This window comes from Gekko japonicus, unplaced genomic scaffold (assembly GCF_001447785.1).
Source record: "Gekko japonicus isolate JY-2015 unplaced genomic scaffold, Gekko_japonicus_V1.1 scaffold15, whole genome shotgun sequence".
NCBI lineage: Eukaryota > Metazoa > Chordata > Lepidosauria > Squamata > Gekkonidae > Gekko > Gekko japonicus.
Genome location: NW_015165830.1, coordinates 1593986 through 1621519, shown reverse-complemented (window position 1 = coordinate 1621519; position 27534 = coordinate 1593986). Strand labels below are relative to the sequence as shown.

Sequence of the window (27534 nt, the reverse complement as noted above, 5' to 3'; positions counted from 1 at the left end):
AGGAGAGGAAGAAATTTTGAATTTGGGATGGTAGACGAAACAGAAGCGGGGGTAACTCGAGGGGACAGATTAGGGACCGGCATGGTAGAATGGGACTTCCCTCCCTCATGAGTCTCATGGGTCACCTGCTCATAAAATATTAATTCATCCAAGTTGAACTCTTCTCGCTAAAAATCAGGCAAGGGAGTTCAATTTAATGCTGAGATGCGACTGCAAACTTCAAGGATTACAAATAAACAAGGGGACTAATGGTGCAATTGTAAAGAGTTATGCCCTTTTGAGCCCATTATCTTCAATAGGCAGAATGGTGTCATTCTGCTTAAGGCTGCACTGTAAGGTTACTGCTGAGGAGAACTAAGGCCCCGGTCACACGGGGGAGAAAAGCACGGCCAAAGCGCGGCTTTTCTGAGCCGCAGCAAAATAGACGTGCGGTTGCGGGATCAGACAGATCCCCTGAGCCACTGCACAGTTGCTCCCCGGCACAATCAGATGCCGGGGGGGGGGGAAGCCACGGGACGGAGAGCGAGGCAGCCGGCTGCGCATGTGCTGCGGAAGATGGGTGTGCCGGCAATCCCACGGCTGCCCTTGCTGCGGAGCTTCAGGTAGGTAGTACTCTTTTCTAGTTTTTTTTAAACGCACGTTTCCCCCTGGAAAGGACGGATCGGGGACGGGTGCACTCCGCTTCCCAGATGTTGCGGTGTGATCGAGCCCGTTTGATGGGCCCCCGATCCGTCCCTCTTGCTGGGCAAAACCTCCCATGTGACCGGGACTGTTATGTCCGCTGACCGCCACCAGGGGCCAGCGAATACCCCCGAGCTTGACTCTGTAGGAACAATGGGGACTAGGCTCCTAGTCTCTCCACTGAGGAACTAATAGGACCATGGCGGGAGATTTAAACCCACCAACAGGACCTAGTGGAGTGTCCCCCAGGTGTGTATATAGTTGGCCAGCCAGCCGTTAGTCTTTGTCTTTTGTTGTGTACCAGTAAACCATGCTAATCATTACATCAGTCTCAGTGGTTTCTACATGCTTCTAACCCACTACACTTCAATGGCGATGAGGATGGGATCCCGCTGAGCAAGCCAGCCGGGCTCTCGGGACTCTGCGAGGGAAGACAACACACCGCTACCTAAGCTCTTCGAGCGATGAGCAACGAGGGTGAGCAAGCCGGTTCCCAGCCGCAGCAGCAACAGATCAGCACAATGGCCGTTGCTCTGGGGTCAGGGCTTGTACCGCCATTTGATACAGCCCGTCCACAGCAATGGGGAGCCTGGATCACCGGCCTGAAGTCAGTCCTGGTATTCTACCAGGTGACGGAGAAGGCCAGGAAGAAGGGCCTCCTACGCAGGTCATACGGACCCGCCATCGTAGAACTGGCCCAATACCTCCTCTCCCCTAAGAAGCTTGATGACTGCACCTTCGACGAAATCGTCACGACCGTCCAGAACCACTACACACCAAAGCCGTCGGCGATGACATGCCACGTGGTGTTCCACCAACGGAGTCAGCAAACCCGCGAAACTGCTGCGGAGTTCCTTGCTGAGCTCCGCCGCTTGGCCTCCGAGTGCAAATTCGGGGCTCACTTGGACATGGCCCTTTGAGACCATTTCGTCACAGGTCTACGGGAGGAGAAACTGCGGCGACGCATAATGGAGGGTGAGACGGTCACCATAGCGTCGGCCATCGCCACCGCCCTGCGTGAGAAAGGTCCCACCCAGCAGCCTCCACCACGCACAAGGCTGCCATCAACATGCTGGCCGACCCCGATGGCGCAGAGGTCCACCGCACACTAGCACCACGCCGCACCCCAGCAGCAAATGCGAGTTCCGCCCGCAAGCATCCCAGCTCAGCAGCTCAAGAGTGTGCCAGCTCTGGCGACAGGCATGACAGGAAAACGTGCAGGTTCTGAGATGCCAGTTGTCAGAACTGTGGGCGCATCGGCCACATCGCCCGGGTATGTCGCTCCAAAGCTACCAACCGGACCCAGCCACCGCGTCACAGAGCGGAGGCCCACTTCGAGGTCGACGCAGTGGCCGAGGACCTCTACAACCTCACACAGGCACCGGAACAGGTACTGAAACTCCCCGGCAAATCGTCCACCCCTAAGATTCTAGCCACTGTAACAATCGAGGGGTCCCCATGCCTCATGGAAATAGACTCTGGCTCCATGGCCTCAATCATTTCCGAGGCCATGCTAAAGCAATTATGCCCAAAAGGGGGACCCCGCTTGCACCCAGCCCAGGTGACGCTCATGGACTTTCAGCTAAACCGGGTCGGGACTTTTCAAGTACAATACAGTAAATTCAAGAGCCGTCTGGACTTGTTAGTGGTAGAGGGCGACCTGGTCAGCTTACTGGGTCATGCCTGGTTTGAGCCCCTGGGGATTTTGGTTGAGGGAGTGCAGCTATGCACAACCCAGGATTTCCAAGGAATATGCCGGGAGTTTCCCGCCATCTTCAATTACTCTCTGGGCCGGTATTCGGGGGCCCCGGTGTCCCTGTGTCTAGACCCCAAGGTTGCCCCTATCTGAATGCGTGTCAGGACAGTTCCGTTGGCAGTCAAGCCTAAAATCGACGTGGAACTGGAACGCCTAGTAGCTCAAGGCGTCCTAGAGCCGGTTTCCCACGCGGCGTGGGAGACCCCCATAGTAGTGGTAGAAAAGCCAAACGAGGCAGTCCGCATCTGCGTGGACTACAAATGTACGCTGAATAAGGCACTACAGGACCACGCATATCCAGTTCCTGTGGTTAGCCATGTACTGCCCACATTGGGGGGGGGGCAAAGATTTTTGGGAAACTAGCTCTTGCCCAGGCTTACCAGCAGTTTCTAGTAGATGAGGCAACTTCTGAGGCGCAAACTATAGTGACCCACCAGGGGGCGTTCAGGGTCAAGAGACTGCAATTCAGGGTGAGTGTGGCACCGAGGTTATTCCAACAACTGATGGATTTTCCACTCAAAGGAATATCCGGCGTCACCCCGTTTTTTGATGATGTGATGATTGCCACTGCCACGCCAGCTGACTTTGCAGACCGCCTCTGCCCAGTTCTTCGCCGTTTCCAGGACGCCGGACTTAAAGTTAAACTAGAGAAGTGTCGACTGGGGGTGCCGTCCCTGGACTTTCTGGGGTTCACGGTGGATGCAGAGGGCCTGCACCCAACCCGAGACAAAGTGAAGACTATCATGGAGGCCCCGCCTCTGAAGTCTCCCCCTACACTTCAGGGGCCTAAGAAGACCAAATGTGATTTGTGACATCTGGATGTCAATAAACTTAAAATATGAACTACCTGATAAGCCTCTCCAATTTTGTCCAATATAAATTAGGTTTGTAAACATTTAAACTTTAGGTGTTTTTCATTACTGAGACATGAAACATGTGAAATTAGGGTTATCCATTATTTTTCAACATTTCAATGGCATCGAAGGTTAATTTGAGGCAGGCAAACTGGATCATTCAACCTGTACCTTTCGAACTTGCTTTAGATTTTGTTCACAAAAGAAATGCTATTGTTGTTAAGACTACTAAGTGCGTACAAGTGCATCTGACGATCCCAAAATACAATCATATTTTGACTGTGTATATAGGACTATGCTGTCCTTAACTGAACAGTAGTAAAAACTGCCATGATACACAGGAGATCATTTTAACAACTAAAGATGATCATATGATAAATAAATAGCATCAACAGAAAACATTTACAGAAGTAGAAGGGTTTTCTTAATTAACACCAGCATTATTCCACTGAAAGTATTTATCTTTTCCAAAGCAGTTTATGGCAGTCTTCCAAACAGAAGGGGAATCCTGAGCTGATATATTTTATAATACACATTTATAGAATAGGGCCCATGATGCTCTCTCACCCCCAATTAACATATGTGATGAAATGTTTTGCCATCCTAAGTGACTGGCTTGAAAGATGGGGGAAAATTAGCAAGGGCTTTAACAGCCAACTGCAGGGAGAAAGGCACACCATGGAAATTTGCTTAACAAAATAGTATTCAGTTGTATGAATGGACTCCAACACAGCCCAGCTGAGGCTACAGTCCAAATGACTCAGGCAGTCAGAATATTCTAATATGGCCTGATGAATGCATAGCCCCACTGCTTCAACCTTCTGGAACACGCCAAGGTGAATCAACTCTCTTACTACAGAGGGCCACAAATTAACACTGAGTATAGGAAATGTGTGGAACAGACAAAAGCATCAGACCTGGACACTGAATAAGAATTTTCATGTAAATATTATTAATTGAACATTCAACACTTGTGTCAGGATATATATACAATACTCTGTCTTTTGCCCCTTCTACCTGTGAAGTGCAACACTTTGAAAAGCCCCAGTCCCATGCCAGGGGACCAACACTGAATGTGAATTATATTAGGGCAACTCAGTTTGAGTCCATGTCAATAAGGCTTTTTCCATTCATTTTCAAAACCTAAGTATAATTTATTGCCAAGTCATCAGAGTTCTCTGCAAGGTCTTTTAGAACTACATCTCAAAAATATAACTTGTTTAAACTAATTTGCCTTCATATAATTTGGCCAGTTATTAATTTAATTCAATTCCATGCGAGCGAAAGAAATCTACAAAGCGCAAACAAGGACATCTCAATGCACTCGACCAACTGACTTACATGTCGTGTAGTATCTGATATATTACCGAGGCATTGCAAAGTAAATAAATTAGTTGTATAACACTGAATAAATGAATCCAGAATTTCATTTCATGGTGTTTCAATTTGTTTAGGAAATGAAATTAAATCGCCATGCCGATTTGGAAAAAAGCTCCATACACAGCTCTATCAGTCAGCTGAACCGTCACATCAATGGCAAAAGCAGCAAGGCTGATAAACAACTGGAAAGGACAGGCAAAGTGGCAGCTGTGAACCTCCATGCAATTCTGACGTTTAAAACCCAGCTGTTTACTCTCTCCTTCCTTTTAGCTTATCCTCTCTATCCTTGACTATGTGGATACGTGACCCATGAAGCTGCCTTATACCAAGGCAGACCACTGGTCAGTATTGTCTGCTCTGAATAGCAGCACCTCTCCAGGGTCTCACATAGAGATCTTTCCCATCACCTGCAGATGCTGAGGATTGAACTTGGGGCTTTCTTAATGCAATGCAGATGAGCTGCTGAGCCACAGCCACTACCGATAGCATAGGTCACCAAGGATTTCTAAAGTCAGCGAATCTGAGGCTTGCACTATGAAGGCTGCAGTCACACGGAACATTAGCCACGCTACAGGGACGGAAAATAGGTGGATTTTCCGGGCGTGATCACACCACCACATCTGGGAAGCGTAGAGCTCCCGTGCTGAACCTGAGGCTTCCCGCCAAAGATGCGGGGTAAAAAACTAGTACCTCCAAGGTACTAGTTTCCGGAAACTGCGGGGCAAGGGCGGGTGCCTGATCGCATTTCCGTCTGTCGCCCTCTCTGGTAAGTCCACCACCCGCCTTCGGATGTGCAGATACGATTGCTCAGTTTCGAAAAAAAATCCATCCCATTTGCCATGGAAGCGGCGCCTAGCGATTGCTGGTGTGATCGCGCCGCACCGCTTCTTTGCCGCGCTGCAGGATCATTGTGTGATCGGCACCTGCCCCCTAACCACAGGACCTCCACGGGACCTCAAAGGGACGTCTGATCACGCAACCACGCTCCCCCCCCCATTTTCCGGCCCGTATGACCAGGGCCGAAGAATCACAACTGCAGATTGAGGAAGAAGCATTCTAGCATGATCTCACACTTGTACACATAGAAAAGACAATGAAAAGAGAGAGCGAAGAGCCCTTACCATCTTCCAGAGCCGATGCCGGTTCAGCGAAATCACCACCATGGTAGGCCTGATCAAGTAGCCGCCTTCATTGAAGGAGAAATCTCTCTGCTCCCAAGTCACGTTGAGCAAATGCCTGTTGAGAGGAAATGAAAAGGACTGCTGAAGGGAAAGTGGTATTCGTTTGATTGCCTGGGTTCTCGAGTATAATATACTCAGCTCTTCCTTTGACAGGCAAGTGCTTCTCATCAGTCTCTCCCATGAGGATGTGAGTTTCATAATTTCACAGTAAGACTGCTAAGATGCTTTTTACCTCTACTTTTCCCAGGGAAGGGGATGGTGAATAGGAAAATATTTCATGGAAGATGTACCCCCTAACTGTTGGTAGGAGTGGGTGCTGTTCTCAGGAAGCAAACAGGGAGTTATCCTCATAACAACTCTGCAAGGTAGGCTAGTCTGAGAAAAAGTGACTGGCCCAAGGTCAAAGTCTGAGTCCAGTGGTGCCTTTAAGACCCACAAAGTTTAATTCTGGGTATAAGCTTTCTTGTGCAAGCACCAAGGTCAGTAAGGGATTTGGAGCCAGCACTTTCTCTACTGCATCATACCGACAGTACACTCTTTTAAAAGTACCATAGTTCTGCTTGTGCTGATCCTGCTAGCTCAGCGGTCTTCAGCCTTTCCGGACCAAGGACCCACTTATCTGAATGTCCATGACATCAGGGACACATGATTGAAAGAGGGGAGCCAGAGTTACAACCTCATTGGTATCAAGACCAGCACTGTGGTCAGTGGACCAGGACAAGCAGCATAAACCAAGTATCAGGAGGTGTACCTCACCACAACGGTACCTGGCTAAAGCATATGAAATGGCATTCACCAAAAACCTTTCCAGAACTTTAAGCCCCTTTGCCAGCTTCTGTTGCCCAAGCTCATCGGCAAACAATTTCCAGAATATGGGGATTATGTAATTAAGACACACTAGTTTCTGTAAACCAGACTACAAGATAAGGTAGAATCCCACAAGTGATTTCCGCAAATGGAGTGGGAAGGCCATTTTCACTGATTTCCCCATCCTCTAACTCCTTCCATGCTTTTTCTGGAGTCCCCTGTACCCCAGGAGCACCACTGGAGTGGCATATTGGGTCTGCAGTGAGAGGGGGAGGCAAAGAAGGTCCATTCTGCTGGTGGAAATCCTTTCTGTTGAAAGAAGTGTTCCATGATATCCCAAGCAATATTTTGAGTTCTTTAAAACTTCCCCCCAACTTTTGGATAGGTGGGGTGCTTTCTCTGCTGGCTGCTTTCTCCTCAAAATTCCTTGTCTTCCCCCCCCCCCCCCCGTTTTCCCCTTTATAGGAGACAAGATACAGGGACATATATCCTGACCCCTTGAAAGGACAGAAGCAAGTTAGAAAGCATGTTTGAGAGGAAAAACTACAGGTAGGGGAAAAATTAATCACCCTTTGTCTACCTGTGTTTCCTCTACTACAGACTGCAGTCTCCAGTGACCGCTGTCCTTTAAAAAAAAAAACTGCGAACTTTATTTATTTATTATTATTTATTACTTTCGGCTTCTACCCCGCTCGAACCCCACATGAATGATACACAATTTGACCATGTGATGCACAGCAAAGTAATATGGATATCCGACATCCTTTGGCTTCTCCAATCCCAGTGTTCATGCACTCATGAATAGATAGGTTAGAGTAGAAGTAGTCTTCTAGTGTGGATTTTGTGCCTTCCACCTCACTGAGTGGTGAAGTGCCTCCTTCAAAATGTGAACACCAAATATATGTCAGGTTCTATAGTCAGATCACACCAGACAGCACTTCATAAGAAGTATTCTGTTTATTGGAAGTTCATAACTAGGACACTTGAATGTTTTTTGTCAGGAATGACCCAAAGCAGCAGGGTGCCCAAAGTTATAGTAGTTTCAAAGCACACACCCCCCCCCATTACAAGCATAAGACAATAAGCATTGTGCATGGCTCCGCATGCGCAGGAGAAAAGTGAGCCATTCGTTCCCAGCAGGTCAGGAGCAGCTGGAAGCCCAAGGTCAGAAAAGCATACACAGATAACAACCCAGGCAGGAGACATCGTTTGTGTACCAGGAAGGAGGATCACTCCCCACACATTCCAAAGGCATGGCAGTGTTAACTGACATCCTGCCCCCCTAAAACCCTTCACCCTGGTTTCTGTGGGAAATGAAGATGAAACTTGCGCAAAAGCCGAGGGGCTTTAATGTGGTCCACCTTCACCCATTCACGATGTTGAGGTCCAAAGTCAACCCATTCCACCAAACAGTACAACTTATTACGTTTAAGCTTAGAGTCCAATATATTAGCAACTTCAAAATGCGGTTTGCAATATATCCAATATATCAGCAACTTCAAAATGCGGTTTCCATTGGAGAGGTGGCTGTGCTCGTTGAGGTCTCCAAACATTTGGCCCAGGATCACGTTTTAAGAGGCTGAAATGGAAAATTGGATGTAAAAACTTCAATTTTTTGGGCAAGTCCAGTTCAACAGTTACATCATCGATCTTATGCAACACCTGAAAAGGCCCTATGAACTTCCACCCCAATTTACGAGTAAGGTGAAGACCCCGGATGTTCTTAGTGGAAACATAGACAGATTCCCCTGGCTGGACATTCCCACCCTCAGACCATTTTTTTAAAATCAGCTTGCAGTTTATAAGCGTCTTTTGCCTTATCCAAAGTTTTACACAGAAGTGGCCAGGCGTCCTGCAAACCCTGGCACCAGTCCTCCACATCCCCAACAGGCAGGGAAGCATCCGTCAAGAAAGGGAGGGGCAGGGCCTCATATCCATAGAGGGCCATGAACAGGGAGACCTCCGTAGATGAGTGGCACGCATTGTTATAACAAAATTCAGCAAAAGAGAGAAGCCCCTCCCAGTCATCCTGTTGATAGTTTGTAAAACAACAGAGGTACTGTTCCAGGGTCTGATTCACCCATTCCGTTTGTCCGTCAGTTTCTGGGTGGTAAGCACTGCTCAGGCCCTGCTCTACCCCCCAAAAATCCATGAGCTCCTTCCAGAACTTAGAAACAAACTGAGTTCCGCGGTCGGAGATTATCTTGCGGGGCAAAGTATGCAGTCTGAAAACATGCTGGAGAAATGCTTTGGCCAGGATGCGGGCCATAGGCATAGTCTTAAACAGGACGAAATGGGCTTGCTCAGTAAAAAGATCCACAATTACCCATATAATCGTTTTCCCCCTACTGGGGGACAAGTCAGTGATAAAATCCATGGAGATCACCTCCCATGGTCGTCCCAGGGTGGGTGAACAAATAAGGAAAGATCCTTCCTCATCCTGGGCCATCAGAATTGGCACTGTAGTAAATGCAACGATTTCACAAAGCCCAGGTGCCCTGCCGGTTTGCTGCCATGCACTACAGACATAACCTCCCCCCCGCAAGACAGCCAGAACAAACAGTTTGTGTCCATGATACCAACAGCCATTTGCCCTCTCTTCAACCTCCCCCTCCCTTTCCAGCTTCTTCCGATCAGCGTCCAAGAGGGTGGTGTTGAACTTCATTTCCCAACTCCCCTCTACAATAGGGGGCGAGGCTTTCGCCTGGCTGCGAGTTAAGACACCCCCCCCCAACTGGCAGGGAGTGAACATTGATTCCAGCATGCCCTGATGCTGACTGTCGTGTTGAGGTAGGCGGGACAATGCATCCACCAGCGAGTTAGCTTTGCCTGGGAAATGGTGGAGGGTGAAATTGAACTTGGAAAAGAAATCCGCCCACCGCAACTGCTTAGCGTTAAGGTTGCAGGGCGTCCGCAATACCTCCAAGTTCTTATGACCGGTCCAGACTTCAAAAGGCACCCATGCCCCCTCCAACCAGTGGCGCCAGGTCGAGGGGGCCAACTTAATCACCCCTGCTTCCTTGTCCCACACCGACCAATTGCACTCAGTGTAATTGAACTTATGGGAGACATAGGCAAGGAGGTGCAATCTCCCATCCCCCCCTTCTTGCAAGATGGCACCACCCATGGCAACATCTGACGCATCAACTTGCACAATAAATTTTTTATTTTCGTCGGGGTGTGCTAAAATGGGTTCAGACGTGAACAGAGCCTTCAAACGATCTAACGCCTCCTGGCATTCGACTGACCACGTCAGCTTGGCACCCAGCCGAGTACTCTCGGGCCCCTTTCCTTTTGTTTTTAATAAATCCGTGAGCGGTAAGCTCACCTGAGCAAAATTGTTGAGAAGAATTCTGTAAAAATTGGTGAATCCAAGGAATGCTTGGAGCTGCCTCCGGATGCCAGGCGGCTCCCAGCACCAGGGGGAATCACGCTGCTTGGGTGGTTACAAATGGTCAGTGTTCCCAATGGCCTCCCGCCCCAACCTGTAAAGGCACAGTCTTGCACTTGCAAGGTTCGTTCATAGCCAATCCATCCATCTGGGTAAAAACAATGGGATCCTGGAGTTTCACTACCTTAGCTCCCAGCCCCATAACCAGGGAAGGGTTGATTAAGTCCCATCCACACCAAGAGTCTATCAAACCACGTACCTGGACATGAGTCCCGAGTTCAGGATTCATTATAGTCACAGTTACAAAGAAGGGGGGCTAATTGCTCAGCGTCTTAGGTGCCTCGGGAGTAGGAACCTGCTGCTCTGCAGGTCCTGCCCTTTTCCCGCCAGCTCATCTTCTTCATCGCTACTCATGAGAAGCTCCTCCGCAGGAACGTCAGCTTGCAGCACCCGTTGGAACTTCGGCCGGGCCACACTCTTCTGTGTTGGGGTGTCCACCCACTTCTTCTCTGGCTCCTTCCTGGGTACCGTCAGGGCTCCCCCACCCGGGCAGGCGGTGGCAAAGTGACCCACTTCACCACATCTCAGGCACAAACCTTGCTTCATGTGCTGGTCCTGCAAGCCCTCTTTGGGTTTAGGGGTCTTGGGTTTGACCGTTGGCGGGCCGACCTTTTCCAGGGTGGCTGCGTTGTCTATGCAGATGGTCCTCAGGCGGTTCTCTGCATCGGCTGCTTCCCGCATCCACCCATGGAGGGACACCGGTTGAACACTACGCCGCACTGTCTCTCAAATGTCAGGGTGCAGACCTAGCTGGTACTGCTCCGCCATCACACCATCTAGCCAGCCCTGGATCTTCACGGCTTGCTTACTGAATGCCTCAGTGTATTCACACACTGTCTTCTTACCTTGCTTAAAGGTGCGCAAGTAGGCACGTGCATGTTCACTAGCGTTTGGGTCCTCATACTGCGCATGGAGAGCCCACATGAATTCATGCACTCGCTCGAGTTCAGGGCCCTCCGAATTATGAAGGCTCATGTAGCAGTCTGCTGCCTCATCACGTAGACACAAGGCAATGTAGTCCACGCACCTCTCCTCGGTGGGAAACAGATGGCCCCAGTTGGTGATAAACCTCTCTGCTCACACCACAAAGAACGGCAGCTTCTCAGGTGTCCCATTGAATGTGGCATCCAATAACTCAGTTGGCTTATGTACCCCGGCAAAAAATGAAAAAAGGGGGGGGGAACTCAACCCAGGATATGACTACAAACCAAAAAGGGCTAAGCTAAACCATATATATATATAAGTACAAATATTTATTAAGGTGTACACATGTTAAAACTTTCTTGATTAAAAATTACTTTGTCTAAGATCAGACTATAAAAGCTTATCCACTATACATACATATGATGGGTAAATACTTTACAACTGAAGACCAAACGCGTTTCAGCCCCTAAGGGCCTTCCTCAGTGGTCACTATTATCTATATATTCTAGACACACATTCAAAGACCTGTTACAGAGTTTTAGTACACATATAATTAAACCGGATGTTGTTTCCTTGTATACTTATAATTGGACTCCTGGTATTAGTGATGGGCCAGAGGTATAGCCATATCACCTCCACAACTTATTCTGGTAACAGCAATTTTGTAGGTCTGAATGTGTGTTCCTCCATCAAGTTACCCCCGGCCCATCTCGGGGTCGAGGCTCCGGCGCTTGGTCTCAGGGGGGAAGGGGGGCTGGCAGAGCCAGTTGCTGCCCCAGAATCCCCGGTACTGCTGGCGCTCCTGGGGCAGGTTGCACTGGTTGCTGCCATTGCTGGAGATGGATTTCATGCTGCACTACCTCGGCTGCAATCTGTGGGATGCTTAGAAGCGATTCTTCCACTCGTTTCATCATGTCTCCATAGGACCTTTCCAGTAATTCCAAACGGAGGCCCACGAAATCCTTGTCTTTGCCCGGCCCGCGATACACTGGCTCTCCCCCCTCTTGGGGCCGCGGCCCTTGAGGCTGGTCATAGCGGCTCCCTTGGTGTGGCCCCGGAGTAAGCATCCATGTCTCCTGGGTGTTTTCCTTTGAACTTGCCCCATCGGGGCCCACGGAGGGTCGTAGTCACAAGTGGCCTTGTTCCCCCCCACTGGCCCCAGGGGGAAGACATCCGACTCATCACCCAGGTCCTGGAGTAGGGTGCTCGGCAACATCGGGGGGGGGGGGGCTGTAGTCGTCGGCACAGTTCCCTTGGTTGTCACCGGGACCGTTTCTTCCTCACCGTCGCTCATCTCAGTTAAGAGAGATACGGTTCGAGGGGAAGATGATTCCTGACAATCTGTCAGGTTCTATAGTCAGATCACACCAGACAGCACTTCATAAGAAGTATTGTTTATTGGAAGTTCATAACTAGGACACTTGAATGTTTTTTGTCAGGAATGACCCAAAGCAGCAGGGCGCCCAAAGTTATAGTAGTTTCAAAGCACCCCCCATTACAAGCATAAGACAATAAGCATTGTGCATGGCTCCGCACGCGGGGGAGAAAAGTGAGTCATTCGTTCCCAGCAGGTCAGTAGCAGCTGGAAGCCCAAGATCAGAAAAGCATACACAGATAACAACCCAGACAGGAGACATCATTAGTGTACCAGAAAACAGGATCACTCTCCACACATGGCATGGCAGTGTTAACTGACAATATATAGTCCATGAATTAGAACAGAATACAAAGAAGCAAAGACAAAATGGTCGATGGTATGTGGCGTAGCTGCCTAGTAAGAACAGTGCCCTTGTCCCAGAAAAACACCCTATTACATTTTACATTGAGAGCATAGAGGATGATGATCATTCTTCCAAAAACAGCTCCTTCCCGTCCTCTTAGCCATCTTCCAATGGATTCCGTCATCTAAGAGATTCCAAGGCTGCTACAACCACACTTTGGATCCTCAAACTGCCCAACTAGTACCACTAGTATAATTGACTTGCACATGGTTTATACTCACAGAGTGCTTTCAGGATTGTGCTACTATCCATCAGTGCCCTAGAATTACAGAACCTCAAGTCAAAGCTGTTGCTATATGACCAAGTGTCACACTCCAAAAATGTTCCTTACAACCTGGAAATTAAAAAATGTTTCACATTGTCGACTTCTTCATACTTTTAAGTTTTGTCTGGTCTCTGGCTCATGTCCACGTGCACCTGACTTTGCTTCCTCTCTCTCTCTCCCTCCCTCCCTGAGGGCATGCTGCCCATTTTTGCAACTTTGGCAATGAATAAGAATGACTGGAAGGAAGAGAAAAGAGAAATTAGAGATTAGGCAAATGTGGAAAGAGCAGATTAAAAGGCCGAGTGTTCCAACTGACAGGATAACAAAAGGGGAGCTGGGTGAGTATCAGACTTCGATTACCTCTTACCCCTATTGTTTTACCTTCGACTTGGACTTTGCACTGCAGGTCTGAAACACTTGTTTCTCACATTATAGAAATAACAAATGTGCTGTATGTTCACCATGCAAAGCCCTTGTGATTTGTGAACCAATGTTCTCTCTAAGCTGTAGAATCTTGTGAGCAAAAATTCTACTTTGTGAGCTACTGACATTAAAGTTGTGAGCAAGTGCTTTGGCTACTGAATAAATCAGTTTGCTCTGGAGCCCTCTTTCCTGAGCTAAGACAGCAATGTGTGAGCTGGAAGCTAAAAAACTGTGAGCTAGCTCACACCAACTCAGCTTAGAGGGAACACTGGTGTGAACTGAAAACATGATATTTAAGAAAGTGCTGGTAGAAGGCATGGCCAGTTGTGGCTGTTCACATAAGGTGAAATGAACATATGTACCTGTCCAACATATTATGGAGCTGATCATTGGTGCTGTGCTGCATTTCGAATACACAAATTTTCAGCATGAAAGTCTACCCTAAGGGTTTTTTTAGTGGCTATTCACTGCTCCAGCCTGCCTCTGCACATGTTATCCCAACCAATTGGATCATGTAGCAAGTACAATTGTTTCATGGTGACATACAGACACATAGATTTGGCTATTGGGTGATGACAGAGATCTCTGAAAGGGAGAGCAAGAAGGAGCAAGTCTTGGGCTGCTTCCACACTGATTTTTCACAATATTCTGCAAAGGACTGACAAAGCATAGAGAGCGCTTCTTTTATGCAGTGCTTCCAACGACAGGTTGGAAAATTCCTGGAGATTTGATGATGGAACCTGGGGAGGGCAGGTTTGGGGGAGCAAAGGGTAGTTTGTGGGAAGGGGAAAGACCCCATCGGGGTATAATGCCATAGAGTCTGCCCTCCAAAACAGCCATTTCTGTTGTCTGGAGATTACTTGTAATTCCAGATCTCCAGGCCCCACCTGAATAGGGCTGCCAAGTGGGGGCGGGTGGCGGGTAAACCCCCGCTTTGGAGGCCTGATATTGGCCACCGCGGAATCAGGCCCCGGGGGAACCCCGCCCCCCGAACCACTTTGAGCACATTGGGGGCGTGGCCCCGATTGTCGGAGGGAAAACTCTATGGTTTTCCCTCCGATGATGGGGGCCACGCCCCAAATGTGCTCAATGTCACACATCACTTCCTGGCGCGTCGGAGAAGAGCTCCCAGATCCCCGCAATGCTCCCCCGACGGTAAGCTTTTTACACTTGGCAACCCTACACCTGAAGGGTGGCAACCTTACTTTTGTGGGGCAGAAGGATTTATGAAAAGTTCCATTTTGACTTAGCAGTGTTCACTGTGAAAGTAGAAGCTGAATTTCCAGCATGTCCGCTGATTGCTCAAATTTACCCCTAATTATCCTCACTTTCTTCCTTTGTATTCTTTCCATTTGTTGTCTATCCCACTAGGAAAACCATGGTGCTCTTCAATGCAGCAGTGGCTATAAGCAACAAAGCCTACTGGGAGATGTAGTAGTTTAGGACAGAAAACTGGAAGTTAGAAGTGTGGAGTTCTGGCCCGGGCCTAGGCTGCCTTATTGAATGATGCCAAAATACAACAAATTGGAGATACACAGTGAAGAAGGGCAATAAGAAGAAAACTGTGTACAAAATAATTTGCCAAAAATCTTCAAAAAGATAGCATTTATACAACAGGAATATTTTATAGTCTCAAAATGTCTAATCCACAATACCAGTACAAATAGCCATTCAGAGTAAGGCTGAATGAGTAAACAGCTGTAACATCAATCTTCAGTGTTCACCAAGGAATCACTTAAGGAACAGGAGATAAAGGATTCCAGTCAAAGCTTCCTGTAGTTCCCTTTCATGCGATGGCTAGCTGCGGCTTATCGCATTCTGCCCACAAGCTCCTTCAAAAAGTGGAACCTTATGATCTTAAATTTACATATACATTTTTACATTTTCTTTAAAACTACAAGTCTGTGAAACACACCCAACATAAACAAAAAAATAGAGACACGATCACCACTTGCTTCCAAATCCAGGCTTAAACAATATTCAGAACTTGGCATACAGCGGACAAATTCAAATCAATTCAAATGCATGGCAAATAAAGAAACCTCTTAACATTTAAAGGAAACATGGTACTCAACAATTAACCCAAAGTAGGTGTGTTTCTAAACAGTATGTTAACACATGGTTTAAAGGTACATGCACATAAGAAACAGCTGTAGTCAAGATTTTGATTTAAACCACAGGGTGAGTATTGAACCTGTAAATAAACCCAGCTTCTTGTTGAAGTAAAATTTTGCTAACATTAACTGTATTATACCTATGTCCCCTTTCCCCCCCTGTTCCTTAAGTGATTCCTTGGTGAACACTGAAGATTGATGTTACAGCTGTTTACTCATTCAGCCTTACTCTGAATGGCTATTTGTACTGGTATTGTGGATTAGACATTTTGAGACTATAAAATATTCCTGTTGTATAAATGCTATCTTTTTGAAGATTTGTGGTGAATTACTAGGGTTGCCAAGTCGTGGCGGGGGATTGTAAGTCTTCACAGAATCCTTGCCGTGGGGACAGCGAGATGCGTTGCACCCGCCGTCGCCAGGATCTGACGCTATGAATTACTGAATGACGCAGCAGTTGTTAGGCCTGGTTAAGAGTTGCAATAAACCTTGTTTGGAATCTAAATTGGACTCAGTTGCTAGATACAGAAAAAGCATTTAGACTGTAATTGTCTTAGGGCAGAGACTTGTCTCCCCCTCCTTAAGTTACTCTGTAAAATATCATGGTCGCTTATTGCACTAGACACCTGTATCTCCAGGATGATTAAGGGACGTGACAGACCTCTCTGCCTACATTCAAGAGTTGTATTGCAGGATTTGGTGACATATGCAGAATCCTGAGATTCTTGCCTCTGATTTTCAAGTAAAAGAGAAAATAAAATGGCAGCAGGGAGAAGCTTGAACAGCCTCAGCAAATGTCTGATGCAAATTCAGAAAGCATTGCTGTGGGGCTTTATGCATGGGCCTTGCACACCTTCTTGCCTCTCCTGCCATGCCTCAATCAGCTGGGGAATCCCTTTTGGGGAATCCCTTTTGCAGCTACAAATGGATTATTCTCTCCATTGTGGTTCCACATGTCTTTCCTTCTCCTCCAACTCTGACCAATCTGTCCAATATCTTTAAGTAAATATGTTGGATCTGGAGAATTCTGATGGCAGAATTTCAATCATTTCTAGATACAAAATGTTCAACAGTACAGAAACCTAGATCTACCTTAGCTATTAAACCACCCCATCCAAGAGAGAAAATCTCTAGGCTTCATTCCACAGAACGGCCGCAAATTCAATTTTAATTTCTGATGCATGCCCACAGCTATGCATTGAAATTGTGCTCCTCAATTGGCTGCTGCCCATGCTGACCTGTAGAAAGTGTTGTTTGTGGGAGCACTGGGCGGTGTCTTGCAGTCTCTGCCCACCATCGGGAGATAGCCATAGGTCTTGAAATAGCTCTCTGCTCCCAGGGCAATGATAGCCACGCCATCCTGGACTTTCTGCCTTAGGCTCATTTTCCAGTTCTCGGTGACCACACTGATGAGGCCAATAGGAAAGGAGTCAGGTGGGACATCCATGCTCCCCACCGTCAAGCTAGGCACAATCCAGACATAGCCAGGTCCAATCAAGCCGACCTGCTCTGCCACTTGGAAGAGATATTCTGCCTCCTCCCTTGAGCAGTACACAATCATCACCTGAGCATCTATCTGACGCAGCAATCTCTGCATTCTAGTATCACTTCCATCCTGAGTCATCTCAAAGGTCAGGGGTTCATGCATCTCCCAGCCAAAATAGCTGGCATCGGTGAAGGACTGTATCACATCCAGAAAGACATTGTATCCTGGGTATAGGCTGGTGATAACAACAAAGGAGCTCCAATCATACTCCTCCAAGACTTTGAAGATCACCTGAATCTGCTGTTCGATTGAGGCACCCAACTGTAGAAATGCAGAACCGGGTTCCTACAAGAGGGGGAAAGAATGAATTAGCAAGTAAAAATGTATGGATAATTGTTTTTGTTGTTGTTTTTTTAAAAAATAAGCAATTATAGTTTTCTGTAAGCTACTTTCGCAGACTTAGAAATAGCCTTAGATCACCGTGCCCTTTCCAGTACAGGACTGGCTGCTACAGCATACGGCTCAGAGGTCAGCCACTGGGCTTTGGTCTCTGCTTTGACACCTGCTCATGACGTGAGATTCCTCAGCTCTGCAGAACTCATTCTGTGCATCAAATCCATTTCCATTTGTCATTCCGTTTCCACTCACCACATTATAATCCATACAACTCTTCTAAACATAAAGTCTTTGGCTTGGATCCACTGGAATTTTTCTGTGGGTGGAAGGATTTCCACTTGCAGAGCATGACTTTCCTGCCTCCCCCATCCTGCTGCAGCCCAAAACACCTCCCAAATGCTGCTTGTGATGGAGGGGGGAAGCTAGAAGGGTGGGAACAACTTCTGCCACTCTGCGGTCCTGCTTCAACCACTCATGTTCTGTATCAGTATTTCCTCCCAATTTGGGTGTTTTATTTACAGTATTTAAATATCTTTCCTGATGCTTATTTGTTTCTTTCACTAACATCTATCCCATGCTGTGCAGACATATCAACATACCCAAAAAGCAAGATCTTCCACAGATTTATTGTTCAAACATCCATCACACAATTTTCTAAATAAATCAATGGGAAATGCCACAGACGAGTAATGAATCAGGGACCTTCATGTCCTCCTCTGTTTTTCTAATGTAACCTCCTGCACATTCTCCAGTATTCAACATTTCATGCAATATGACAGTTTTCCTCACCAATTAACCAATATAATAAGGTCATATATTCTCACTCTCAGCGTCATAATTTCTAATTTCTATAGTATTAAAATAAAAAGGAAACATTCGCCTGCAGAATTTACTGTTTTAAACTCTCTGCTTTTCGGTCTATGCTTGCCTTCTATCAATATCACCCTTGCACTGGGTTTGTTTCCATCTTTGTTTCCATCTGTCTTTTGCATCAGTAGTTCTTAATTGACTTGCACTCATCCTTTACATATTTGCAAAAACCTGCTTTTGCAGAAAGTTGTATGTACATTCAAAAGACCTGTCCAATACGAAGAGTTGGCATTAGATCAATTAGTAGTGAAGATGTGTCCTGGCATTTGAGATGCTAACAGAAGACAAGCATTTCTTGTGCAAACAAAAAACATAGGATGTTAATTTAGAAGAAGAAAAAATAATCCTACAGTAACTATCTGCAGCCAAGAAGACTCAATGAAAATGAACAAAATATATAACTATGATGAAACTTAGGTGAGCCAAGACTCTGAAGACTCTTCCTTGGAAAATGAGCATTCCACTAGTTTAGACTCGAGGCATTCTGCTGGCTTTGCAACCCTCAGCACAGCACAGAAGACATCCGCAAGCAGGTGAGCATGCTAAAAAGCAGCACAATCTGTAATAAATCCTGACCAGTTCTGATTCCTGCTTTCCCCTTTTCTTAAAACCAAACACTACATATTTTAAGCACAAGGACAGACATAACGTAATCCCACACCTCAATATATCCACTTAAAGGGAATTTACAGTGCACCACATCATTTAATATGTCTGAATAATTGGTACGGCCATTATAATACTTCGGAAAATGGTGGTGGAAAACTGGGTAAGTTCTGACATTTAAGCTTTCTTTAATGGATGGCAGAATTCCAGGCCTTTATCAACTTTCAGCAAGACTTGTATAAATCTTGAGTAGTACTTTACTTCTGAAAGTAGCCCTAAAAATTTCTACGAAGTCTGCTTTGCAAGAATAATTTAATTCCCAGTTACATTCATATTACTAGCTTCTCTGGAGTGAGACAATCATGCATCATGAGAATGTGCTAGTTATTAACCTTCACCTGTCATGTTCCCCCAGGTGGCTGCAGTTCTTAATCACATGGGGCACACAGGGACAAATGCAACAGCATTCATTATAGGGCCATTGGGGACCAGGTAGGAAGGGAGAATGATACTTTAAGTCACTTTTGCTTCCCATTGGGGGCAAAAATAGACATAAATATTTAAATAAATAAATAACTTCTTGTTTCTCTTGTACCTGGTCAGTTTGCACTGGGCCAGGTATCTCTCAGCTTTCATTAATCAACTGTAAATTATCAACTTCCATGTGGGGGGGGGGATAAAGTCCTGTACTTTTTCACTTTCTACATGGCCTAGGTCACTGCTAATTTATGTTTAATTTTCCTATTATTTCATAATGTATTTGCTTAAAGCATTTATACCCTGAAAACTGGACCCAGAACATCTTACAATAAACAGTCATATATAATACAAATATTAAAATATTAAAGTAAAAATCTAATTAGAGTATAAAACCTAATCATAGAAACATAGAATCATAGAGTTGGAAGGGGCCTCCAGGGTCATCTGGTCCAATAATGCAGGAAATTCACAAATACCTCCCCTTCCACACCCGCAGTGTCCACTGTTCCATGACCAGAAGATGACAAAAAACCTCCAGGATCCCTGGCCAAACCAGTCTGGAGAAGAATTGCTTCCTGACTCCAAAGTGGTGATCAGCATTTCCCTGGGCATGTAAGAAAGGGCCACGAGAACTAAGCACTGGGGCAACCCTTCCTGACCTCCCTCTCATGATCTGCCTAAGTTCACAGAATCCACATTGCTGTTGGATGGCCATCTAGCCTCTGTTTGAAAACCTCCAAAGAAGGAGAGCCCACCATCTCCCGAGGAAACCTGTTCCACTGAGGAATCGCTCTGTCAGAAAGTTCTTCCTCATGCTTAGCCGAAAACTCTTCTGATTTAATTTCAACCCACTGGTTCTAGTTCAACCTTCTGGGGCAACAGAAAACAACTCTGTACCATCCTCTATATGACAGCCCTTCAAGTACTTGAAGATGGTTATCATATCACCTCTCAGTTATCTCCTCTTCAGGCTAAACATACCCACCTCCTTCAACCTTTCCTCATAGGATGGTCTCCAGACCCCTCACCATCTTCATTGCTCTCCTCTGGATGTGTTCCAGGTTGTCTATATCCTAGTTAAATTGTGGTGCCTGAAACTGAACACAGCACTCTAGGTGAGGTCTAACCAGAGCAAAGTGGTACCATCACTTCGTGTGATCTGGACACTATACTTCTGTTGATACAGCCCAAAATCGCATTTGCCTTTTTAGCAACCACATCACACTGCTGACTCATGTTCAGTGTATGGTCTCCTAAGACCCCAAGATCCTTTTCGCACATACTACTACCAAGACAAGTCTCCCTCAACTTACAATTATGCATTTGATTTTTCCTACCTAAATGCAAAACTTTACATTTATCCCCATTGAAATTCATTTTATTTGTTTTAGCCCAGTTTTGCAGCCTGTCAAGATCATCTTGTATCCTGACTCTGTCTTGCTACCCCTCCCAATTTAGTATCATCTGCAAATTTAGTATCATCTGAAAAGCGTTTTCTCTATCCCTTCATCCAAATCATTGATAAAGATGTTGAACAAAACAGGTCCCAGGACAGATCTTTGAGGCACTCCACTTGTCACTCCTCTCCAAGAAGATGAGGAACCATTCAAGCACTCTTTGGGTGCGACCTGTCAACCAGTTACAAATCCACCTAAAAGCCATAGGATGCAAACAACATTTTTCCAATTTGTCAACAAGAATATTATGTGGAACCTTATCAAAAGCCTTACTGAAATCAAGACAAACTATGTCTACAGCATTCCCCTGATCCAGCAAGGTAATGACTTTCTCAAAAACAGAGTTAAGGTTAATCTTACATGACTTGTTCTTGAGAAACCCATGTTGGCTCTTAGTAACCACAGCTGTCCTTTCTAAATGCTCAAGGATTTTGATTATTTGTTCTAAAACTTTCCCAGGTATAGACATCAAGCTGACGGGTCAGTAGTTATCCGGATCCTCCTTTTTCCCCTTCTTGAAGATGGGGACAACATTTGCCCGCCTCCAATCTTCTGGCACCTTACCTGTTCTCCAAGAATTCTCAAAAATCACATCTGAAATTACATCTGTGAGTTCTTTTAGTACTCTTGGATGCAGTTCATCTGGCCCTGAGGACTTAGTTTCATTTAAAGAAACTAGGTGTTTATGTAATACCCCTATGCCAATCCTAGGCTGCAACTCCCTTCCCTTATCGTGTGTTCCGTTTTTGTCATATTGAGCCCCATTTCCCTTGCAAGAGAAGACTGAGGAAAAGTAGGAATTGAGCCTTTCTGCCCTCTCTTCATTACCTGTTACAATTTCACTTTCCTGTCCCCTGCTCTTTTTCTTACTTCGAACATAAGAAAAGAACCCTGTTTTTTTGTTTTTAGCATCTTTTGCTAGCCTAAGCTCATACTGAGCTTTAGCTTTCCTAACTCTCTTTCTACAAGCACTGATTATTTGTTATCCTTGTGTATAAGGCCCTCTTTCCACTTTCTGAATGAGACCTTTTTATTTCTCAGGTCTTTAGAAAGCTGTTCATGGAGCCACCTTGGCTTCTTTAGGCTCCTCCCATTTTTCCTTCTCATAAGAATTGTTTGTGATTGTACCTTCAGTATTTCACTTTTAAGAAACTTCCATCCCCCTTGAACTCTCTTCTCCTTAAGGATTTCTGACCATGGGATTCTACCCAGCATAACTTTAAGCTTGTCAATATTTGCTTTCCTGAAGTCCAACCTATATGTCTGGCTATGTACAGCTATTACCTTCCCCAAGACTGTAAATTCCAAAATTACATGTTCACTATTATCCAGGGTGCCCACTACTTTCACCTCGTCAACCAGTTCTTCCCTGTTGTTAAGAATCAAGTCCAAGATAGCAGATCCCCTTGTTTTCCTCTTCACTTTCTGGAAAATGAAGTTGTCAGCACGACAAGTCAGGAATTTATTGGACCTTTCATTTTTAGCAGAGCTGGACTTCCAACAGATATCCGGGTAATTGAAATCTCCCATGACCACCATGTCCCATCTCTTTGAGAACTTTGTAATCTATTCTAGGAGTGTCTCATCAATCAGAGCTTAATAATCCAATCAGAGCATTAAAACAGAACAGAAAAAAAAGTTGCTAAGATATTTAAAAAGCAATAGTCATTCAGCAATCAATGGCCAGATATAAAGAATTATTCATCAACAGAGGGAAAAGAGGAAAAAATGATCAAATAGTTATGTTTTCAGCTGCACTTACACCAGGCAGGTCTCCAAAGAGAGGATGTTCCAAAGTCAGGGAGCTGCAACTAACAGGGCTCCTATTTACCCCCTGCAAGGGAGGTGCAGCTGAAAATTATGCTATTATGATTTATAACTACAGTAAAATTAAAGGGGGGGGAAATGACCAGTTTATTTGGATGGTTACAAAAGTGAAACACTGTAGTTAAGCCAACCATCTCCCTAAAGCAACAGAAACTGATAAATTCATGATTTCCCCAAGAGAACTAGCCAACCGTGAAAGAGAATAGGAAGTATGTAATGAGGATAAAAAAGAAACAAAAAAGAATCTGGGAGAAGATGAACACTTTGCTAAAAGTGGCTTACTTCCAAGTAAACATATAGCAGGATCTTGCTTGTGGGGATACATTTTTATGGTTAATATAGTGCTACACTATAGAATCAGCCCTACAGAAAAGAAATCTTTCAGTCATGCAAAAAGGTTGCAGTGAGGAACCACCCATTCCACAAATGATGATTTATGCTATCATTATAAAGAAAGACACCATTCATGTTATAGAATGTAACACTATAACATTAATTATATTTTAGTGACATTTTATATTAAAATATTAAAAACTGAGCAAGGTTTTTCCATCATTCACAATATGTCTTTATTTGTTAAAATACGTTTATCCCACCTTTCTACCACAATAGGGGCTCAAGGCTGCTAACAACCCATAAACAGTGAAATAAAGCATTCAGATATCTAGATCTAATAGCTGTGCAAACATTAAAATATATTAACAGATAAATATCAACATAACAAGTGAAAAACAGAACATAAAAGTATGTAGATACTCTAACAACATACACATATGGTTCTTGTAAGGAAATAAAATGTCCAACTGTTGATTGGATTCAGATATCAGATAATTTTTTGACTGCTCTCTTTGTAGCTTGATAGTGCCAAAGTGTCATTTTGAATGAAGTGTTCCCATAAAAATAGACTGGGGGAAACCTGAGCATGCTTTCACATGCATTAAAGTATTTCCAGTTGCCTCCTGAAAAATGTACACAGTGGATACTCAGAAAGACTCCCTTGTGTGTAATCTATGCAGTACTTGTACCTGCTACTGATACACGTAATGGATGGGTGGCTGGGGGAGGAGGGAGGGAATATGATATGGCCATTACCGCATTAGCCTTTCTTGCACACATGAACAGTAGGTCAAAGACATCACTTGCGGTTACACTGCTGAGATGCTAGAAAAAACCAATTGATACACATAAGGTAGGAGCTGCGGTGACTCAAGTGGTTAAGACGCTGAACTGCAGGCTGTCGAAGGTCGGTAGTTCAGCAGTTCGAGGCCTGAGTGTGCCGCATGATGGAGTGAGCTCCCGTCTCTAGTTCCAGCTCCTGCCAACCTAGCAGTTCGAAAGCAAAAAATTGCAAGTAGATAAATAGGTACCACTTCGGTAGGAAGGTAACAGCATTCCGTGCGCCTTGGTGTTTAGTCATGCCGGCCACATGACCACGGAAAACGTCTTCGGACAGCGCTGGCTCTTTGGCTTTGAAACGGTGATGAGCACCGCAACCCTAGAGTCGGACTTCACTGGCTTTCGAGCAAGGGAACCTTTACCTTTACCTTTTTACACATAAGGTGGCTTTGATAATGGGTACTTCAGAACTGCTAAAGATAACCTATTGTTCTCTTTTTAAAAAACCCAAAAGGCTTTCCAACAATCTAGTATGAGCAGGCCCTGACCTGGATAGCCCAGGCAAGCCCGATCTTGTCAGATCTTGGAAGTGAAGCAGGGTTGACTCTTGGATGGGAGACCTCCTTGAAATACCAGAGGCGAGAGCTGGGGCAGGCCATATTCAGCCACCTCTCTGAATATCCTCCAGGCCCCCAGTAGGGGTCAGTCATCAGAGGTCGCCATGACTTCCAGGTGCACACATACGCACACACACACACACACATACACATATAACCCCTCCCCCCAAAAAATCTAGTACAAGCAGCACCATGGAGAGCTAATGCTGGCTTCTCCATCACAATAGTGTGATTTACAATATATTGGCAGGGCAGAATTATATGTGAGAATGTACAGAGGGCTGCTGCTGAAAATAGCAACCCTGTGTTGAATTTCCACTTCCCCCTAATGTGCAGTAATTTTCTTGAAGTCATTCAGCAGCAGCCAGTGATGAGAAACACATTTCCAGTACTCTGTGTTACAATGGAGGAAGCACAAATGTAACACATGTCTAAGTAGCTGTTTCCACATAATTCAGATGCCACAAGTGCACATGCGAAACTGGCCATGTTGCAGTCTCTGTGGCATCTGCATCTGATTAGTAAATTGTTTATCCAAAGAAGCTGATCACATAGAGGAACTTCCAGTCCACATAGTGCCACAGACTCATACCTTAGAGTATTTGTGGTGGCATGGTGACAATAAAACCTCAAGTGAGAGACTGTGAGGAATGAATTGCTTGTTGTGTAGAAGTAGACACCACAGGGATCAATTTAAAGTCACCTTCATGGGATGCCATGTGAGTGAATTAGCCACTGGGCCTTCTAGAAGGCACGGTTTAATTTGGGAAGGCCCAGTAGCAATGTCTTGTTAAAAATCCAGATCCATTTCCACTGGGAAGACAGAACTTGTAATCAGTCATCCATGGACACTTCCCTGGATTATTTTATGGCACAAAAGTTGACATGAGAATGAGCATTAATGAGGCCTGACAAATGAGATAAGGCTGATCCAAGCACGACCTTAATTGTTCCTAATCATGTCTTAAAGGGTTTTCCTCAGATAAAGATCAGACATAACAATCCAGAGCCAGTTTTATATAAATAAACCAAATTGCAATGGCTGTGAACATGGCTTAAGAGAAAGTGAAAAAAACTTGCACATTTTCCTATGAGCAGTTGACAGTAACCACCAATGACACTCTGTTACAGGTGAGCAAGCTAAAAATAATCACCCAGTGCACAGTCCACCTGTAAGAAACCAGAGTACCCCACAGCAGCCAGTGCCATCTATTTGCATGTGCCGTGAGTGGATGATTTAAGATGCAGACATGGCTTGGCTAGGATGAAGCTGAAGCGTGGGACTGGATCCACCCTTGCCTGCCTGAGGCTCATCAGAATTGTTCTAAAGGGATGCAGGATGGCTTATTCTTAATATTGGAATTTGCTGCACCAGAAAGACTCAAGTAATTTCTTGGTATTTACTTATAAAATCAGACTAGAAATTGGTGAACAAACATCACTTGTTGGCAAAGTCCTTGGCCATACAGCTTCCAAGTGAACCAAGACATTCAATTTTCTCTACTTCAGTAGTACAGAAGACAATTATTAGACATTCTGTAATCAGAAGAGGTTTATCTGATTTCCATTGTCCTACCAAAACAGTTTTAGTAGCAGAAAACCTAGAGTTTGCACACTCTATGCTCTAGAACAGGAACCTAACAGGACCCCACCCCCTCACAAAACAGTGTCACCTGGAACAATAGGAAGGAGAATTTCCAAGCGTTGTCTTTGCACTATTCATGTGCCTTTTAGCAGATGCCTGGCATGGAGGAATTCAGCAGGTATGAGTTTTCTGACCGCTTTGTCTCTACCCCAGAAATTATTCACCAACTACAATCCTGCATCTCTGGCTGCTGTTCCAAACACAAGAACAAAGTCACTAAAAACATGCTGGTATTCCTCATGAGAAGCCATCAGAATGAGGTGAAAAGCTGGCCATTACACTTGACTGCCTCAGGACCTCCACTTGCTATTAGGCAGAAGCACAGCCCATACCTGAGTGGAAGCACCCTAAAGGCAAGAGATGCTGATGGAACAGCCTCCGCTAGCTCAGCCTCCTGATACCAAAGTTTTGTTCTTGGACTCACTGCCTCGTCTGTTTAACCCATTCCCTCTTGGAATCCCTACAGCTTGAATGGGCTGGATGGATTCCTTTTGTCTGCCAGGTTCCCTAGCCCTAGTTCTGGCTGTTCACCTTGTTTGTTTCACAACCTGTATCTATCGGTTAATTGTCAGACTGGAGTAAATCCTGAACAGTTACACGTTGTTTAACAGGAGCCAGATATTTAATTGGTACAAATTGCTACAGGCTGGTTGGCAACATTAAGATAAGACGCTTTTATAAATATCTTGCCTTTCCCATTCCCAGCCCAATCATCCGGAACAACAAAGAGGTTTCACCTTGGGTGTCAGGACCACAGCTGATCCTCCACTGATGCTGATGATAGGTACATGAGTCTGGGATGAGATGAAATCAAGGATCTGTGCCACGGCCTCTGTACCAATGTTGTCCTCAAAGACAATCCCATGGACCTTCGTGTTGGCAAGTATGTCACAGATCTGAGTCAAGAGAGTGCTTGGGTTGGTGTCATTCACTACCACTGTGACAGGGTGGATCTCCAGTGGGATGTCCAGGAAGCTCTGTTGTGTCAGCCGACTGCGTATGTGGAGAGGGTATGAAGAGCCTCCAAAAACCACAGCTACATTTACCACAGGTTCCCCAGGGCTTGGTGACAAAGTATCCATTAGGACAGCTGAACTGCCCAGCACCATGGACAGCACCAGGGTGTTTGTCAGAGCTCTGCCCATGTCCACCACGGAGTCCCTGCAACCCAGAAGAAAAGTAAACCAGGGTCAGAAAAGGCAATAACAGAAAGATATGACAACAGAGTGGGAAGAACTCACAAAAGACGTGCTTTTCCAGCAGGTAGGGATTAGATGGCACTGAGAATACAAGGATCATTGCATACATTGGGCACCAACAAATCTGGATTTACCAGTGAGTTGATCTCAGCTCTACAACAAAGTTATCTCCATGACACATTGTGTTCAAACACCTGTTAGTTGCATTTACCGTGAAT

General features: G+C 45.5%; 1 protein-coding gene across 1 annotated transcript in view; it reads right to left on the bottom strand.

Annotated features, from left to right (window-relative positions):
- The window catches only part of GRIN2C (glutamate receptor, ionotropic, N-methyl D-aspartate 2C), an 84592-nt gene extending 57330 nt beyond the window's left edge, over positions 1-27262 (bottom strand). The window contains exons 1-3 of the mRNA XM_015410721.1: positions 26855-27262; positions 16856-17448; positions 5793-5907 (exon numbers count right to left, since the gene is read on the bottom strand). Of these exons, the coding sequence (XP_015266207.1) occupies positions 5793-5907; positions 16856-17448; positions 26855-27262 (1116 nt within the window). The remainder of the gene's footprint in view (positions 1-5792; positions 5908-16855; positions 17449-26854) is intronic.
- Positions 27263-27534: the final 272 nt, after the last annotated feature.